At 37.9% G+C, this 20,239-nt stretch overlaps 1 protein-coding gene across 2 annotated transcripts; it reads left to right on the top strand.

The window, feature by feature from the left end:
* The first annotated feature begins 8,516 nt into the window (after positions 1-8,516).
* Positions 8,517-17,222, top strand: LOC137741155 (uncharacterized). 2 transcript variants are annotated; one of them, XM_068480958.1, is made up of 5 exons: positions 8,517-8,788; positions 10,111-10,984; positions 11,084-11,178; positions 11,272-12,495; positions 12,584-17,222. In XM_068480958.1, the coding sequence occupies exons 2-5, from the start codon at positions 10,132-10,134 to the stop codon at positions 12,611-12,613; spliced, it is 2,202 nt and encodes a 733-aa protein (XP_068337059.1). In that variant the 5' UTR covers positions 8,517-8,788; positions 10,111-10,131; the 3' UTR covers positions 12,614-17,222. The 2 variants fall into 2 exon arrangements, with proteins under 2 accessions (XP_068337059.1, XP_068337061.1); XM_068480960.1 differs by lacking the exon at positions 8,517-8,788 and having other exon boundaries at positions 9,419-10,984.
* The last annotated feature ends 3,017 nt before the right edge of the window (positions 17,223-20,239 follow it).

Raw genomic sequence — 20,239 nt, 5'->3', positions numbered from 1 at the left:
TGGGTCCCTTTTATCTATGATTTTAACCTTAGACTTTGGTTATAATTTATTCATACTTTTTACACATCACTTTCACTTCATGACTTCGTCACCCTTTAGGTGTCGGTTAACATACCTTGATTTTGATGCCACGTGAATATTCGAGTTGGGGTGTGTCAACCTAATGGCAAAATGTATTATGGGTGGCTGGGAGAGCTCATAGAGCGTGAGTGGCATAAAATCCCAAATTACCTTAGGGCAGACTACGTCTTATTCCTTAGGGTAATTTTGTGGTCTACTCACGACGTCAAGGGTAAAACCATCATATTGAGCACATAGTCTACGTGTCTTTGTCCTATTGGATGTGGTTAATTTATGTCGCCACAACAAGAATCTCCAATAATATAGGAAAGCAATCTGATCCTCAGTTGGGTTAGGTTTTGTGTCTTGAGGAGCAAATAGGTCGCCCTCGACAAGGCTTATGGGCCTTGCCTACCTTTTCAGAGCCCAACAAGATGTGGTGGCATCGTGGGTCCGTTTGCTTAGCCCAACATTATTGGAGCTATTAGTCCATAATCGGATTACGAAGGCGCACTTACTTCTATCCGCCTTACTCCAGCTAGTGAAAATTCATAGTCCCACACTTAAGGTAATATTTTTTCTTTCATTCAGAAGCTTTTTTCCCACTAGGTGTTTGGTAACATGACAAGGTTTTAATGTAGCACCTATATTGGGTTGGTCATACCTTTTAACGTGAGTGCTAACCGCCACTTGATCATCTCAAGCATTGATTTTGCATGACTCATTTTTTTCTCACTTTGGTTTTTTGTCTTATTGATATTACCGTGGTCAAGTTTTGGCACTATTCCAAAAATCATGCCTAGGCGCTAGACTATTAGTCACCGTCCAAATTAATCTATAGGTGTTTGAAAATTAAGAAAATGTGCTTAGACCTCCTTAGGCATCCGCCTAGGCGCCCGCGTAGCCCGTCTAAACGCACTTAGGCACTCGTCTAAACCTGCCTCACCTGCCTAGGTCAGGACTTTCACTTAGATAGAAAATCGATAATTTTTATTTTGGATTTTAATGTTGTTCAATAAATTGTAAGAGACTTGTTTAATATTTAGATGAACCAATTATATACTTGTTCCTCATATTTTCAATATGTTATAATAATTTTATCTACATGTCATTTTATTTATAATTTATATATCCTAATACAATTATGTATTTTTGTGGGTATAAATAGGCACTTAGTTATACGATATCTAATAAATTTACTTAAATCCATCTAGACTCCTGCCTAGGCGTCACCTAGCCGCTAGGCCCCAGCCCATAGTGTGGAGCCAAAAATAATCAAGAAAATTATAGAGGTGACACGTGGACTTTTGGGTAAAAAGGACAAAATAACCCTCAAGGCACACCGAGATTCCCACGCGCATGCAACGGACAATAACGACTCAATCAAAGAAGAGTCAAAGGTGATCCAAATGGTATTTATTCAAAACCCTCTCATCACTCCTCATCAAATCTTTACCCACAAGGTAACTCCCAATTATTCTTTTCAAATTGGGATTAAATACCAAATTAATTGATTAATTGCTAGATATTATTTGACATAATATCTTACAATTAGAACCAAAATTCCACCATAAGTGGCTGGTCCCTATTTCTCCAAATAGGGCTAGTCACACCCCTATATATTGCTCCACATTTCTTCAAAAACCTAAGTTCATTCTCTCCCTAAAATTCCTTAAACACTTTCTCTCTCAAATTCTAACTTTGGCATCAGAGATTCTTCGCCCAAAGCCCCCCTCCCAATTCATCGTGGGCGCATGAGGCTCTTGACCTTAATCTTAGGTGTTATTATTTTGCAGGTGCATTTTCGTCAAAGGAGAAGAAGGCAAAAATTTGCATCCATAAATTGGTGATTTCATTAGGAGTCTTGATTCACACACTCGAAGAAGACTCTCGCATTTAACGTTCCTAATTTTTCGTTCACTTGTAGATTTTCCCACATGTTCCTATTCTTAGATTTTTTTTATAAATTCTTTGAAATAACCAGGGAAGAAATACAATGACGAATAATTTTGGAACCACGACGAACAATACTCTCTATGGATTTTCACCCACACGGAAGACCGATGAGTAGAGGAATGACAGCCACCATCATTGCTAACAACAACCTATATAGTGGCAGAGTGTAGCAGTAGGCCTCCTATGCCATTTCTATCCATGAAGCCCTTGTCGCCCAATCAGAAGCCCAGGACCAGGAGGCCCACGAAGATCGATGATGCGGCTCAAGCTAAGAGACACAACCAAGCAATGAGCCTAGCCAATGCCTACAAGCAGGCTTATAAAACAATCTGATCTAGGAACCCATTTGTAGGCCCAAAGTTCTGATCTCACATGGCAGCAGGTGGAAACATTTCCAGTGAGCCTAACTTCCTAAATCAGGAGCCTAAGCCCCAAGCATAGTAGGCCTCCCCACGCGCAAACCTAGCAACGGTTCCAGTAGCTTCCCAAGCCCAATACGCGCGCACTCCAGTAGCCCAGCAGGTTGACCCGTGCCTAGATCCACGTTTGCGCCTGGGTGACCCATTTTGGTGATCCGGACCTATTTTTCAATGTTTTTGACATATTTTATGTATATTTGGCCTATTTTAGCTTAAATTTCTCGCCCATAGTCCATTACACTTCCACCACTCAAGGAGACGTATACTGTCCAAGCTCTTCCAACCCAAAATGGTGAACAACACTTGTCCCGACAAGTCATAGGGTTGACAAGCACCCTCGCGCAACAACGACCTTGGTGAATCAGCTCTTGCAGTGTACCGAGATACAGCGTGCCCCAGACGAGGTGTCCTGAAGTAAGGACAAGGGCAGACGATAAACCTTTCCAACAGCATCCTGATAAGCAGCCACTCAACCAGTCATGAATCGAGCGTTCCGGCAATGTACACTCTCGACTAGGCTCCTAAGATAGCGTATACTCTCGTCTTAGCACGCAGAGAAGTGTGCACTCTTAATTAGGCTTACAAACAAGCATACATTCACGGTTGAGACCACACTCTGATAATCAACATAAACAACCTTCTAGGCGAAATGTTCATTTGCGGCTAGGCCCGCAAGGAGTATCTTCCACCTTACATCTGAGTAGGCAGCACAACGGATAGAGAGAAGCAGTCACTCAATCTCGCTCAAGTTCAATCAGCAGTTTACGAGAAATAGGCTTAATAGCTTCTCCAGAAATAGGCTTGGTGGATTTCTCATAACTGCCCACGCGAGCAGTCTCATCTTTCTCAATAGGCGAACCAGTCTCAGCAGCAAGAGGAATAGGCATTGGTGCCACTTTAGCAGCAAAGTCCACCTTATCGCTCTTCATAGTAGTAAGCCTCTCCAAAGGTGAATTAGACTTAGCTCCCAACGGACGTCTTAGTACAGACTTAGGCATTGGGGGCATGACAAAACCTTTACGCTGAGCAATCTTATCAACAATCATACTAGCCATTTTCAGCATGGCAAACGTCACATGCTCAAATCTAGCAGTCTCATTTTTCTTCCCATTGGAAGAAGTCAAGTCAATCACAGGCCTTTCGGCAATAGGAGGACCTTTATGAGCAGCGGAGGAAGTCTTCAGTTTTTCTTAACTGGCATTTCTTGAATAGACAGGAAGATCTCTCACCTTTATTCATAGTATGTTTCACGACAATAATCGGCTGAGCCAATGCATCCGCCTTAATCCTCTTTATCTCCTCTCTCGGAAGCAACCCACATTTCTCAAGGGGACTAAGTAGCCAACGCTATTCATGGTACTCCGCAGGGGAGCTCAACCCATACTGGCTTTTCCCTAATTTTTTCTCTCAGACCAACAGGCAAGAGGCTTGCATGCCCAGCATTCCAACAGCCCATGAGGCCCGTGACCTCCTCATTTCTCTCAATCACTGGCCTGGCCCGTGTTAGGTCCAAGAGCCCAAAGGAGATGAGCCATGCGGCTCGCCTAACACTGTGCCCCAGTGCCTCAATCCGCAACCCCAATCGCATAGCTGCCCTTAGCTCTAGACAAGTCGAGTAGCCCAAGCATTGGTCCTTGCCACAACACTCCTCGGCCCATGTCGAACCGACTCTTTGCCCCTACCAGCCAACATGTCGCACCATCCCGACAGCTGCCTTGCAACAGCACTATCCAAGAAGAAGACAAGGAAAATTAATTTTTTCTTACCTTGGTGAGGCACGGAGAAGATGAAGAAAGCAACGAAATAAGGTCTTTATCACGGGCAAGTGTAGAAGGTTGTTATGGGAGGGGGAACAAATATCCCCTAGTTTTCTCTATCTTGTAAGGTAGAATAACTTGTGCTATGAAGTTGATTTAATCATCTACTTAAGGTAGACTTAGATAGACTTTAGAAGTGATTTATTTCCCTTTCCTAGAAGGATCTAATTTCCAATTAAAGAGGGAATCTACATCAAAATAGAAAACAATCTTATGTTTCCTAAAGCAAAAGAAGATCTCTACATCTGCTACCCTTTTCTACGAGTAGCCCAATAAGTGTTGGGCCATTTGTGGAGCAAAAAATAATCAAGAAAATTATGGAGGCGACACGTGGACTTTTGGGTGAAAAAGATAAAATTACCCTCAAGGCACACCAAGATTCCCACACGCATGCAATGAACAATAACAACTCAATCAAGGAAGAATCAAAGGTGATAAAAATGGTATTTATTCAAAACCCCTCATCACTCCTCATCAAATCTTCATCCATAAGGTAACTCCCAATTATTCTTTTCAAATTGGTATTAATTACCAAATTAATTGCAAGATATTATTTGATATACTATCTTGCAATTAGAGCCAAAATTCCACCATAAGTGGCCGATCCCTATTTCTCCAAATAGGGCCGGCCACACCTCTATATATAGCCCCACATTTCTTCAAAAATCTAAGTTCATTCTCTCCCTAAAATTCCCTAAATGTTGTAGGCATAATTTACTGAACAATTATGGAGGCCATAGAGAGAGAGAAAGGTGCACCAATAGTAGAGAGAAAGAGAGAGATGTATAATTATGGATGTGTGTTATTCCACCCTATTATGCCTTTATTTATAGTAGCAAGGAAGGTTAATTCCTTACCCTTTAGGATCACAACATTTAATAGGTAATCTACTCCTAATAGGAGTATAAGATACACTCTCATATCTACTAGGATTTACACAATCACATTCATATTCCAATAAGACTGCAACACTAAACACTTTCTCTCTCACATTCTAACTTCGGCATCAGAGATTCTTCGTCCAAAGCCCCCCCTTAAAAAATTCATCGTGGGCTCAAGAGGCTTTTGGCCTTAATCTTAGATGTTATTATTTTGTAGGTGCATTTTTGTCAAAGGAGAAGAAGGCCGAAATTTGCATCCACACACAGCCCGACTAGTGCTAGTGTCTTTTATAACCTTAGTTTGGTGAAAATGTATTTTTATATGCACCTGTAACTTAGATTCGCCTATATTTTTATACGCACCCCAACTTATATTCACATTGCCTATGCCGATCAAAATTGCACCAATCGCTCATACACTTCATTTGAAGTCTTGATGAGCCTACTTATTAAGTTCTACAAACTCAAGAGGGAGTGTTGTATTTACTATTGATTAAATATGTGATTGTGTAATTCAATAGAATTTTAGAAGATCAAATCTTTGTATAAGCAAGTAAAGTCAAGAAGAGATATATACATCATAAAAGTTGAGCCTCTTCTCCCTATCGTCCCTCTCCTACCTTCACCCTCTAAATTTGTTCTTTAGCAAAATCATTTTTATATCAAATCTGGTAAAAATACAAAGTTTGTACCAGCCATGGCCGCGGATACAGACCTTACCTAAAACAAAAATCCTTCGATATCCGATGACATCGGCACAGAATCATATGCTTGGATGACAATCCTATGCATATTCATATTTTATAGACACCAAAAAAAAAAAAAAAAGAAAAAGGTATTTGTTTTTTATATTCCAACAAGAAAGGAAAGTAGATATTTCACATATCATACCACCAATAATTGATAAGGGCAAATGAACTGCCAGCAAATAAAGAATCAAACAAGAAAATAATTTAAATTTAAGTTGATACAATATGGAAGAGGATGGGGCGTAGGGACCTCCTTTCAACTTTTATTCAGTTTTCACGTAAAGATTCAAACTCCACTGAACGGAGGAGGATTCTCTCCCATTTTAATCTTTATCTCCTTTTCTCCTCTCTTATTTGAACAGTTATAGTTTAGCTACGTCGACATCTTATATTGATTTTTTTTATAAAAATAATAAGATAAAAAATAATATGTAAGAGGAGAGGAGGAAAGAGGATGAGAATATGATGGGAGAGAATCATACTCCCCAATGAACATCGTAAATGATTGAATGCGTTGCATTGGGGGGAGAGAAGGACTACATGAAACTGTTTCACTTTTATTATATTTTTATTTGATAATTAAATGTATGTAGATACATAAATTTCGATGAAATACAAACTCATTAAAACATTATATTTTAACATAACAAGGCTTCACATGATATACACTGTGTGCCTCACAAATCGCACACATCGCACATGATTCATCAAAACTAGACAAGTCATTAAGAATGACATGCGTAAATATTTGGAGGAAAGTAATCAAGAAAATTTTAATTTAAATCAAATAAATTAATTGAGTTAAAATGTCAAATCAAGGGTTGCTAATTAAGGATGAAGGGTTGTTGATTTATTTGATTTAATCAAAAATGACTTGACGAAGTCAAATCACGAATCAAGTTTCAAATCAAATCTTGGTGTTTTTGTCAATTAATTAAATTCAAAATCAAGCGTCGATATAGACTTAGGAAGCCTAGAAATATGGGGCTCAAAGATAAAGAAACATCTTCCTAGAAATTCATTCACACACTCATACACTTGGAAGATTCAGAAAGCTTTCTGCATCCTTCGGAAGAACCATCAAGCACCACTACACATGCCGGTTCTTCCATCACCACAAGCCAACTTGCAATATTCGTTTATCTGAGATCAAGTTATTACAACCCTCATATCAATAACCCCTTACAAATACACTTGTACAACCCAGAGATCGAAATAGATGATTTAAACTTTGTAATCAGGGATTGTAACATTACATCTACATTAAAATAAAATTTATTTTATATACGTGTTCTTATTTGATTTGTTACAGAAATTTCACGTTTACAGTGCCATGCGTAATGGTAAACATGTGTCATATAAGTTGTTAATAATTTATGTACGTTTTTATTTGGGTAGCCTGTGTGTCGGTCCAGTCGTATAAAGATGGTCTTACTGTCATTTTATATTTAGCATTCATTGTCCTCACATGATCTTAGGCCAAGTGACACATAAACAAACCCAACAAATAACAAGTAACGTACAATTTTTCCTTCACTTTTATTATTCTACAATATTAAATTAAGACTTATTAGTTTCTTATGAACTATTTTATGGTCAAATCAAAAGTCTTCCTCATGTTCACTGTGAAGCTTTCTCTTAATTTTTATTTGGGATGTGCTATCCACACACTCCTTGATAATTTATGTTCGTTGATCTTCTTCAATTCATCCGATCCGACGGTCGAAAATTAAAAAGTTGTGTGAGAAGTAAAATGAGGTGTGTGGATATCACACCTCTTTTGTTTTGATAAAAGCTTCCTTTTCATTCAATGGTGCAAACCATTTATTTTCAGGTCAATTAATGTTTATTTTTATAATAAAAGTTATGTTTCAAAAGCATTTTTAAATAACCAAAAGCACTATTTAAATGAAATGTGTTTGAAATTATTATTTAATAAAGTACAAGTTGATTTTGGAAAAATGTTTTTAGCAGGAAACACATCAAATGTTTTTGGAAGTCAAAAAATATTTTTGGAAAGCGCGTTCAGTCTTCCTCCTCTTCACATGTACGTGAAAGGTCTTAGATTTGATTCTCGTTAAAGGCAAATTTGAACCACGTTATTATGACTAGCCCAACATGAACCTTAACTCACTTTCTCACTCCCTTACTAGGGATAATATTGTTTGTTCAACAAACAAACAAAAAAAACATTTTCAGTCATTTAAGAGCATTTCCTAAACAAGTCCAAAGTTATTTTGATTGGATATCATTAAAGCACACATAAGTGACCCAAGAAATGGTAGTGGATACATGCAACTACGACAGAAAAAAAAAAGAAAAAAAGAAAAAAAAAAAAAAAAGAGACTTTAAGAATGGAGATTTTTTTTTTTTTTTTTGATAAATGATAAGATAATTTTAAAATTAATCATTTAAACCAAGGAATAAAAGATTCAAACACAAAACTTCAAGCACAAAAACAAAGAATTTATTTTGCCAAAATAATGAAGATTCCTTATCTGGAAAAGGGCCACTCTAATTAGTTTATTTTTGGTATTTGTTATTATTATTTATTATTTATTTTGATCGAACATTACATATATTTGTCTCGGTGTTTAAATTTGGCATTTCATCATCGGCGGGTAAGCTCTGCTCTGCGCTTCAGCCTTAATGACACGAACGTACAAACCACACACACGCTCTCTCTTCCCCTTTATTCTATTCTTTCCCTACTCTGTCCCTCACATTTCTCTTGAATTTTTTACAGTACAGTTTAGGTATTGATTCTCATACAACCTCCCTGCCTCTCTTCTCTTTCTGTGACTTGTGGTGGAGGAGTTCTCATTTGATGTATCTTTCCAAGAACCACCACCGACCTGGTTTCTCTCTCCTCTCTCTCTCTCTCTCTCTCTCTCTCTCTCATCAGGGTCAGTGTTTCTCTAATTCTTCACTGCATTTTTGCTCTTCTTATTATTTTTTTCAAAATTTACTGACAAATTATTTTTATCTGAAAGAGAACTGAGCATGGGTTTCATGGTTGACTTGTTCTTTGTTTCTGATTAAATGGGTTTTTAGGTTTCTTTAATTGCTTCAATAAAGATTCATATCTTTGTTAATTAGGTTGGATTAAAACGCAGTGTAATGTGGGAAAAAGTAGAATTTGATTGAGGATTAAAGATTGATGGTGGTATTTAAGTGCTGCTAGGAATCAACGGTTTGAAGCTCTTACTGGGGTGCTGTAATTATTGTTGATTTATCAGAATATTAGAAATTTAACATACTCATTTAAGCAGTCTTAGGTCTCTGGGTATTTGACCAGAAAGAAGGGATAGGACCAGTCACTTTCACAGTGTCCCTAACCTTCTGTTTGGTTACTGAGAAAGAAGAAAATGAAAGGAAGTAGGATTCGATTTTACTTGCGAAATGATGAAAATATTACCATAATTAATTACTCCATAGTTCTGTTGGGTTCTGTTGCATTGACTTTATCAATCTTTGGTAAATAGTGAAAGTTCAAGTCCAATTGCTTTATTCGTTTGTGGGTTCTCTGGGCTTGAGTGTAAAGCCACATCCATGACTATTTTTCAGCTTGACTAAATAGTTGATCTCAAATAATATTTTATCTTAATCTATTTTGTTCGATGTTAAGTAGGTTAATTAGCACACCAGCATGAGTTAAGGGAGTTTTAATTCAAAAACTTGGTAGCTTGGGAGGAAATCAATGCTCAATTTGGAAGTACAATGAAATAGATACAGTTTGTTTAGATCCAAAATCTCTAATCTTCCCCTGTTTATGTTCTTGTGATGCAACACGTGCAAAATAATCATTTAGATGTCATTTAGAAGACAGTTGATTCATCTCAAATCCTATGAAATTAAATAGGTCTGTTTCCCTGAAGTGTTAAAAGTGTTTACCGTTCGTTCAGATTTTTATATCAAACGAAAAAAATTGCAGAAAGAGGGTCTAAAATTTTCAATTGAGTACGTTTTGTTTTACTCAAATCAATTTTCAATCGGTATTTACACTCGTGTTTTTGCAAGGATTGAGCGGCTTATTTATCATTTGTTGGTTCATAGACATTGTGTTTTAGTAGATTTAGTTTTCTTAGTTACCTTTGTATTGGAACTTTATATTCGACACTGTCACACACTGCATCACTTTACATATGTATTCTCTGTTATGTAGCGTCTGTGGTTCCTTAGTTTTTTTCTCTGGAATGTAATTTGATTAGAACAAGGTGCTTTGCAGGAAAGAAAATTATAGCACACAATGCTAAAGAATATAATGGAAGAGAAGCAGTTAGATCTTAATCAGCCACTTCTGTCTGTAAGACGATATTCACCTACAGTAGTCTCCTCAGAAGCTGATGACAAAAGGAAGGCTGATAAGTCACTACCCAAGCTACCTCCTCTTCCCTTTTACAAATCAGAATTGAAATCAGGTCCGGTGAGGCATCCAGGTACTGTTCCTTTTGTATGGGAGCAAATCCCCGGAAGACCCAAGGATGAAAGAAATTCACAAACTCAGGGTCTTGAACGGCCTGCCACTACACCAAGGCTTCCGCCTGGAAGGGTTTCAAATGCTAAGAAGCAAGCATTGGATAGAGGTTCTAAACGCACTACAACTGCTCAATCCCCAACTGGAAATGTACTTTCCAATTCTAAAAATGATTCAACCTTTGATACAAAAGAAGTTACTAAGTGTGACAGCTCTAAAGAGGGGATGGAGGATAAGGATATTTCCGATTCAGAGGATGGTGGTGAGACCTATTTAGATGCACTTGACGCACTTTCGAGGAGTGAATCATTCTATTATAACTGTAGTGTAAGTGGTTTGAGTGGACTGGATGGTCCAGATATCAAACCAACTGGAACCTTCTCGACAGATCCACAGACTCGTGATTTCATGATGGGTCGGTTCTTGCCTGCAGCAAAAGCAATGGCTTCAGACACACCTCAATATAGTACCAGGAAGCAACCAGTTGCTCGAGAGCAACCAAGTTGTCAAGAGCAACCAAGAGGGATGAAGGTCGCCAGTTGGAATAAGCAACATCCACTTAATCAATACAAGCCAAATGATTTGCCACATAATGATATAACTGGGGACAAAAGTGAGAATGAAGGTGATTATATAAAGATCTGAAAATTTATTAGGTAACGTTTGCGAGTCATTTCCTTGATTTCGCTTAAAATTTTATTTTTTCTTCTGCACCTTGTTCCAGGTATGAGAGTGCAAGCGCAATTGCCCATTTCTTCAGTTAGGAGTGTGCGAGCTAAATCTTCCTATGCCAGTGCTTACAGAGAAGCTAAAAATGAGGTATTTTGCCTTATTTACGTGTGTTTCCCCCAGTTTCTATTTGTTATTATTACGTCAAGAATCTTTATTGAACAGTTTCCATATTTTCTTTAGCATTCTTGGGGCGATACTTGTGAACAAAGATTAGTGAATGGACATCAGGAAGCTGTGATACCTAAAGATAAGAATGATTTGAAATGTGAATCCAACCAGATCACCAAAATAAGTGAATGTGAGAAATTAGATGGGTCACCTGTACATAGGCGTCAGCAGGGTAGTAACATATCACCCTACCGAAAGGAATGTTTTCATCATGAAGAAAAAGGTTTTCTTGGTATTCCTGAAAAAGCAAAGAACTCCAGAGAAACTAGTAGCTCTGGAAAGTATCAAAAAGGCCACAACAATTTTAGGGAATTATTGGCTACTGAGAATATTGCTGAATGGGAAATGGGCCCAGGGAGTCCTGTAGTTGAGAAGACTCTGTATATTGATTCTGTGCATACTGTAAAATCTCCGAATTCAAATTCACATTCCTCAGATACAAAGGGCAATATGATTGAGTACAGAGGGAATGATAATGAAATTCCTGAGAAAAGTAATGAAGTGAAAGAAACCCCTTTGGCAGAGTTTTCATTCCAAGATATTGAGCACTTGGGTGATGGAAATGAGAAGGCTATAGTGCCGTTTCAAAGTTTGGAGTTTCCTGACTCCAGCTTTCTATATTGGTCTGGCAGATCCAATCAGGATGATCAAACAGATATGAGAAGTGGTTCCATATTGGATCAGGATTCCAGCAGATTTGCAAGCTTAAAAGTGGTTGACCAAGAAACAGTCAACTTGAAAAGCCAACATTTAGAGAAATCAGTTCACTGGAAAAATTGTAATGGCCTTACTCGGGACTGTATTACATCGACAAGTGAAAAACTGAATGATGAGAAAAAGAGTGATTTAAAGGGCCAACACTATAGAAAATCAGGAACAAAAGAAAGTTCGCATAGTCATGGTCAGAATTCTATTACATTGACCAGCTCAAAAGTGGCCTACAGGGGAAAGATTGATTTAGAAAGTCGACGACTTGTGAAATTTGGTAATCAGGAAAGTGCCCAGGGCCACAATTCACGAGTGCCTCTTGGACCACCTTTACCGAAATCTCCATCAGAGTCTTGGTTAAAGCGCACCTTACCTAGTATTTCCTCGGGGAGCTTGTCTTCACAGTATTCTTCTGGTTCACAGATTTATGCTAGCAGTCAGCCTTCGAAGACTTCCTCTCTTGATCCCAAATGGGAGACAATTGTTAAAACTTCCAACACACACCATGGACATCGGCGGTTTTCAGAGGTAATTCCTTAACTCTTCACCTTAACTGCTTAAATTTACCTGTTCGGTGATGGGATTTGTTTATGAAACTCAGTTTATATTTTGTCAGGACCTTCTGACACCTATACCGGAAGCTTAGAAGTCGGATGTTTATCTGAAGCTCACCGGCCTACCTGAATATCCATGCTTTCTATGGGTGTAAAGGTGCTGAATATAGTTTTTCCCTTTCACTTTTTCTATATGTTTCTCTCGAATGTGTTGCCTTCATAAGTTTATACACAGAAGTCAGTACATAATGAAAACTGTATATCAACAAGCCCATTTCGTATCATATAATTTTCGTGTAAATCTCATCGTATCATTTTTTGAATTACCTTTCTTTTAGTGGGATTCTTGTGTAAAGGGAACCAAAAAATGTATTTGTTTCTTCATTTCCTTAATAAAAGAAAACTGATGTAGTTTGTGCCGCTCACATATATGCGGATAAATCCTTGCGTAGTTCAAATTTAATATTTTTGTTGAGTTGATGCGCTTTTAGAATGAACATATGAGTTTGATTTACATGAAATTCGAGGCTTAATTTCTCCGATCGATTATTGAGCACATTTTGACGGCTAGTTTGAGAGGGAAGTATTTGTTTATGTTTTGCTTCAAAAGCCTAGGATTTTTATGCAGCGTTGCTAAGAAAGTGTTGCAAAAGTGAATCCTTATCACATCAGTGGGGTTGCAGTTGCTAAATGTGCTGTCTCATATATTCAAAAGGAAATAGTGATTAGGGGTGGATTCGGTACAGTTATCATACTAAAACGCACGTACCGATTACTATACCAAATTTTCAGTATGGCAAAATTTATTACTACTACCGTACCAAATTTTTGGTATACCGAAATTTGGTATGCTCCAAATAGTTCAATTAATATGGTATGATAATGGTAATTGCACTTTGTTAAACATATATATTTATAGCACATTAAACATAGTTATGGCATGGTAACTGACATCATCTTGTTTGAAAACATGTCTATAGCGCTTGGCAATGGTGAACCCAATTATTTTTTCTTACAACATGCAGATCGCACCTACTCCTTCCTTATTACGAGAAGGTTCATAAACCCAATTAACCTTAAAACAAGACCAATTACAAAATCAATTAAAAGAGATGGATGAGTGTGGAGTCCACGACGGAATGGAAAAGTTTTCAAAGAGAGAGAACCTGAGTTACTGAAGTAGTTTTTTATTTTTTTTTTGGTTTCTGCCATTAATTAGGTCAGGTGGGGAATCAAACCAAACAAACATTATAGGTAATATTATAAACATATATATATATATATATTATATAATTACATGTTATATAATTTATATATTCTATATTATTATATTTTTCTGACGGTACAGTAATGTCGTGGTAATGGTATTGAATACCAAAATTGTACCATAAAATTTTAGTTCGGTACAATACGGTGCCATTAGCTATTAGCACAAAAAATTTGACACAAAATCAATATGATATAGTTAACAATTCAATTAGCACGATAATTTAGTGATAAAATCCACCCCTAATAGTGATGCTTTTGGATCAGTCGGCCGGGCACGAATGTGTTGATGTGTAGATGATTTTGCAGATTATTTCTTTAGTGAGTACTTGATGATATATGGACAATTGGAATAATCCAATTGTACCAACTAGTTTTAGTGGTTAGGTGAGTCTTTAGCTCAAGCATGTGTAAGACTCCCAACACCCTTCACGAACCACCTCCCAACACGATCACCTAAAATCACACCATCTAGAACTCGAGAATTGGTGAAGCAAGAGGCTGTAACATCCTCAAAGAACCAGCAAGAATCGCCGCCACGAGAACAAGAAAGCACACAGGGTGAACCCACGAGCAGTATCACTGACAAGGGTGAACAACAGGTAGGACCAATAATGGTCAACAAGGATGGTGGTGTGAGCACCCGAGCTAAAGTTCTACACACCCTGCCAAATATGAGCGACAAGTTGTGGTAAACGAAGGCAGTAACCGACCGGAATTGAGGATAGAGGTGGTGGAACCAAAAGATGTGGATGATGGAGGGAGATGGGGCAAAGAGGGGGTATGGGTCAAATGAGGGTGGATGGGTCAAAGAGTATGGAGGAAACGGGGGAATGGGGTTTAAATCTCAAAAAGGTGAAATCAAAGGCAAAAGGAGAATATAGAGGATGAGATCGTGAAAATTGTAGGGAAATGGGAGGAAAATTTGCAGGCAACAAGAAGAGCAAGAAAGAACTGAAACCAAGCAAACCACTGAAACAAAACACGCATTAAAAAACATGGGACTGGTACCGACCCTAACCAAAGTTAGGGCCGGCATCGACGCGGATCAAAGAGAATGAAGATCACTCACGCGACGGTGTGAAAGTCTCTCATGGGGGGGAAGAGAAAGAATTTTTTTCCTTCTATAATATTTCAAAGCTCTCGTCTTTTGTAACGGTCATTGACTGTCTGTGATGATGAGTGCAAAGAACATTCTTTGACAAATCTCTCTGCCATCTTCCTCTTCATTCCCAGAAATCCAAAGAGGAAATCCCTCAATCTTGTTCAAATCTTTTCATAAATCATATACGTACACACATACATACACATAAACACTAACACGGCCTCAGAGCAGGTTTCTTTGCTTAACTGGGCGTTGAAATTATGTCTTTGTTGTCTGAAATCTCGAGGTGAATCGAACCAAGGAAACCTCTCATTTCTTCAAAACCGTGTCTAAGACCAATTCCAACAGTTGGACCCAAACTCAATTATTAAGGTCCATTAAAAGACAGAATTAAGGTCTTTAAACAGTGAATATCACCCAATAAGTCAGACGTAAAATATATTAATTTTAAATGGTTGTAACCCTAGTCCTTTTTCAGTAAGGATTTTTTATTTTTTTTTCCAACCAACAACTCAGTCAACCAAACTTCAATATATACACACCAAAACAGGCAAACTATACAAGACTACCATAGTAGAATTTAAAATTGGTACCAGGTGGAATAACCTGCAATTTAAAATCCATATACGTGCTTGTCTGACTAGTCAACAACACTCATAAATTAATATCAAATATGTTAGTTTACTCATAGCGGAAGGAATTAAATTAAAGCTCAGTTTACTAAATTGTTCCTAGTTAACTAAGATCCATTTTAGTGCACATTTTAACTTTGACAATCTTAGTTGCATGGACTTATCTCTTTGCAAATAATGACGAACATATAACACAAGCAAATGGTAAGATAAGTAAACCAGAAAAGCGATAAATTGCACATGATGTTTTTGGCTAGAAAACCCCACCTTTAGGTTAAAAAAAATCAAGGATTCTCCACTGAGTCCAATCCACTAGTGAAATCAATATTCTTACAAAGTAACCCCCCAAGCTCAATTCCTAGATCCTAATCTACGGAGCAGTTTGTACCTTTGTGCAACCTTGCCTTTCACGAGATGGACTCCTCTCAATGAAGAGGCAGCTCCTCCTCAGCTCTTCACTTTGTGACACCGAAATCAAATCAACTTATGCAAATGATGTTATGATGAAGTTGATGCAAATCAGGATTCGATGCCTAATTAGATTCACCAGTCAAACACTTGAAAGATGAAACTGACGGGAATCCAAAAAGAGGTCAGCTCAAAAATTTGAAACTAGAGAAGCTTAACCTAAAACAAAGATCAAAATTACAAAAATAATGCAGCCCTAATACGCAATGATCTGGGTATCTAGTGCATGAATATGATTTTGTGGCTACGATTTTCAAGTAAGAACAAAAAAGCAGCTCCCAGCTGAAAACAATCATTTAAAAAATATATAAATCTCCTAACCAACTGAAAATGAAACCCTACATGAAGCTTTTATAGTAGGCTTTGTTTCAGACAAGAAATAGGACAAGAAGAGACACGTCTCATATGCAAACACAATCTGAAAAGATCAAGGGTTGAAAACCACTCTCGAGAAAAAGGTTGTTAGAAATCTCATGTGAGTTGTCTTAAAGTGTGTACCCAACTCGCGTGAAAGCAGTGAGAAGTTTTGACCAAACAGAACAAACTGAAAATAATGGCATAAAATGCGTATGTATTAACAAACCTTTGATGAAAGAAATTAAGCACTTGAAGTGATATTTCCAGCAGTATGATCCCAAAATAGCAATTAAATCCTAAATCAAATTATAGCATGTGTGGTACAATTTACAACATTTGACTAGGAAAGCAAAACAATAAAACTAGACTTCACATAATTCACTTTCCAAATGTGCATCACACGCTTTGTATTAATCTACCGAACCACCTTTGGAGTCGTGAATGAAATGAGGAATAAATGAATTCATCAGGAGTTGGAGTCGTGAAGGAAATGGGGAATAAATGGATTCATCATGAGTTGAAATTATGTACTTTTTTAAAGTGGATCTGTTTTAAAATATTTTTTCTATTATTTGGACTGATGAATTTAAATTTCAATCGCTAGATCTTTTTTTACCGTTGGATTTAAAAAAAAAAAAAATTTGGACTGTTAGATCAAATTCAAAAGATTGCCCAAGCAAAACCTTGATCTGGACCATTGATAACCAACAAGCCAGAAATCAAACGACTACGTTTGAACCAAATTTGATCGTTAGATAGCTGGGGTCCCTACCATGCAGGGTCGAGTAGCCCTTGGGTGTTGTGTTTTTATTACAAAAGGTATCAGTGATATTAGGGGTGGAAAAGGAAGACAATGATTAAAAAAAAAAAAAAAAAAAAAAGAAGAAGAAGAAGTAGATGGAGGAGGTAGTATTTTAGTTTGTCCTAACTATTTATAAGATCAAATACAATAAAAATAAAAATATATATAGAATTTTTGACGTATTATAGTTATAGATAACCAATGATCCAGTCAGTTCTCAATAATGAAACTTCTAAGAAGTATTCATGAACCTAACATTATTGAATTTTCAACCGAAGACTTTAAATATCATGATTTCAAGTCCCTACCATGCAGGGTCGAGTAGCCCTTGGGTGTTGTGTTTTTATTACAAAAGGTATCAGTGATATTAGGGGTGGAAAAGGAAGATAATGATTAAAAAAAAAGAAAAAAAAAGAAGAAGAAGTAGATGGAGGAGGTAGTATTTTAGTTTGTCCTAACTGACACACCCCGACCCAGAAAGTCCACTTGGACCCTGAATCAAGCTGTGCTGGCCGACACCTGGAAGGTGACGAAGCCATAAAATGTGATAGTGTACAAAAAGTGAATAAATTTGAATCTAAAAGTGTCTAAGTACCAGAGTGCGCTACGAATGGGAGCGAACCCATTTCACACGCGATATCAGAGCATAAGTAAGGTACAGTAGTATGGGTAAGAATCATACCCTAAAAAATATCCATCAATACTAAGATTCGCCACAGATTCTTATCGATACAAACTCAGCAGCTAAAACGTAGAGGGCACCAAACAGAAGGTGTGAGTAAGCAATAAAACCAAGTTTCCCAAAGTTATTACCTCTCTAAAAGTAATGCCCCTAAATGTAAAACCCGTATCGTTTTCCATAAGACAGTACAACATATATACATACATCCAAACCATACTCAGAAATGACCAAAACCACGGTTTGCCATTAACTCCACCATACATTAATAAGTAGGCCAAATGAACTAAATCAATACAAAGTGATATATCAGTCAGAGTCATCTAAAATGACATGTACAACTTATCCGTATTTCATCAATCATGGCTAGCATATAAGTCGGAGTCACCTCTAGTGACCTGTACGACTTATCCATATCTCATCAATCCTGGCTAGCATATAAGTCGGAGTCACCTATAGTGACCTGTACGACTTATCCATATCTCATCAATCATGGCTAGCATATAGCTCAATAAGTATACCTGCACACGAGTCGGAACCACCTAAAGTGGTATGTACGACAGGACTGGGTGTAAATAAATATGCTCAAGTGCTACGATCACGTGAAGACTGGACGAATAATCGCGGGTCACCTACGAGTCGGAACCACCTAAAGTGGTCTGTACGACAGGATTGTGCACCTACCTTGGATCCAAGGTGAGCGTAAGGTGCGGGAGGTGAACATCACGTGAAGGACTGTGCCCTGGCCACGGGCGGGAGCACTAACACCGGGGTGCAGGTTTATGAGCTCTCAATGCATCTCAATATAACATGTGCAACTCATGGCAACCAGTACGACAATATCGAAGTTGCCTAACACATAACTGTAGTCATGCTATAACGCAATCGATTCAACTAGTACCATAAACTCACCTGAACTTACCTGGGTGTCTTGAGTTCACCTTTGCACTTGAAAGCATTCAAAATAATTATATGCAAGTAATATACATATTGATATACCATGATGCAATCTAATACTCAACCATGTCGTAGCATGTTCAATTATAAACAATACAGTGAGAAGTGTACAATCAATAACGCCCTACTCCCAAACTACTTATTTTCAGGGATAATTATCCATGATGACCCAATTAACACTAATTTAGCTAACTAATTCATAAAACTAAAACTTGCCTTTACCAATTTCCTTCGCCTTACTCAATTTCCCAAGCAAGGCTTTTGTCTCACATATTTTATGGCTGCATCTAACGTCTCGTTAGACTGCCTACGTACCCTAAATAGGGATCAAGTCATTCGTAGTTCATATAGGTACTTCAAGCATTCACAATAATTATATATGAAAGTAATATACCTAATCAATTTAAAAGTGTCGATAGAACTCTCAACAATATGTACGATAAAAAGGAAAAGATCCACTTACCTGGAGTCCACGCTATGATTCTCTAGCGCACACATCGAGGCATCCTGAATGATTGGTCCCTGTGACCAATTATCAAATCACATCTCAGAACTCTTATCTGAAGAATACGTAATTCGCATAAAACACAACCTCAACGACATTCTAAAATAGTTTGATACCCATTGACCACAAGTCAACCGTCGATCAAAGATCGACGGTAGCGTTTACAACCCAGTATAACTTGACCCGGAAGATCCGCATATCAGATTTCCAATCCGCAACTCCCAACGATCCACAATATGTTTCTAGAATAACATACTAAAATTTCATTACGATCTAACGGTCAGATCTCCGCCAATTGCCTAAAACAAGTGGCCATGAACATTTATTTTACTAACTTACAAATCCAATTCAGGAAGATCCGTAAGTCAGATTCTCAATCCATAAATTCCTATGATCTTTAAATATTACGTGTATCCAATTTTGGTGACGATCCAACGGTCGGATCATCGATTCACATTTTTATCAAGTAACGTATCGTAACGAATTTAGGTTCCAACAATCAACCTACGTCATTCAAACGACAAAACTGAATTCAAAACATTCGACATAGCCTAAAAATAGCATTGGTGGCTCACTGGCCACGCGCCGCCGCACGCGCTGCCGCGGGTGGCGGTCGGCCGTCCCGACTCGCCGGAAAATCCAACTATTTCCAAAAATTCTCAAACTTCACAGAAATGAAGATCGCAGTGAGTGGAGAAACTTTCATACCTGCCATGAAGTCCAAAAGTGGACGGAAGATGGTCAATTTTCCCACGAAGCCAGCGGGTGCCTAAAACTTCCCGACGTCGATTCGTCGTCTACGGTGGTCCAACGGGGTCAAGGTTGGTTGGGTTTTGCTCCTGGGATGATGGGCTACAAAGCCCAAGTGGTGGCATCGGCCATTGCTTTGCCGATTTACCGGAAAATCGAAAAGGGTGGCCGGAGCACTATTGATTTTCGTCAACTTT

This window comes from Pyrus communis, chromosome 7 (genome assembly GCF_963583255.1).
Source record: "Pyrus communis chromosome 7, drPyrComm1.1, whole genome shotgun sequence".
In the NCBI taxonomy this organism is placed as follows: Eukaryota; Viridiplantae; Streptophyta; class Magnoliopsida; order Rosales; family Rosaceae; genus Pyrus; species Pyrus communis.
Note: the sequence above shows the minus strand (reverse complement) of the source record. Positions and strands in the feature narration are given on the sequence as shown.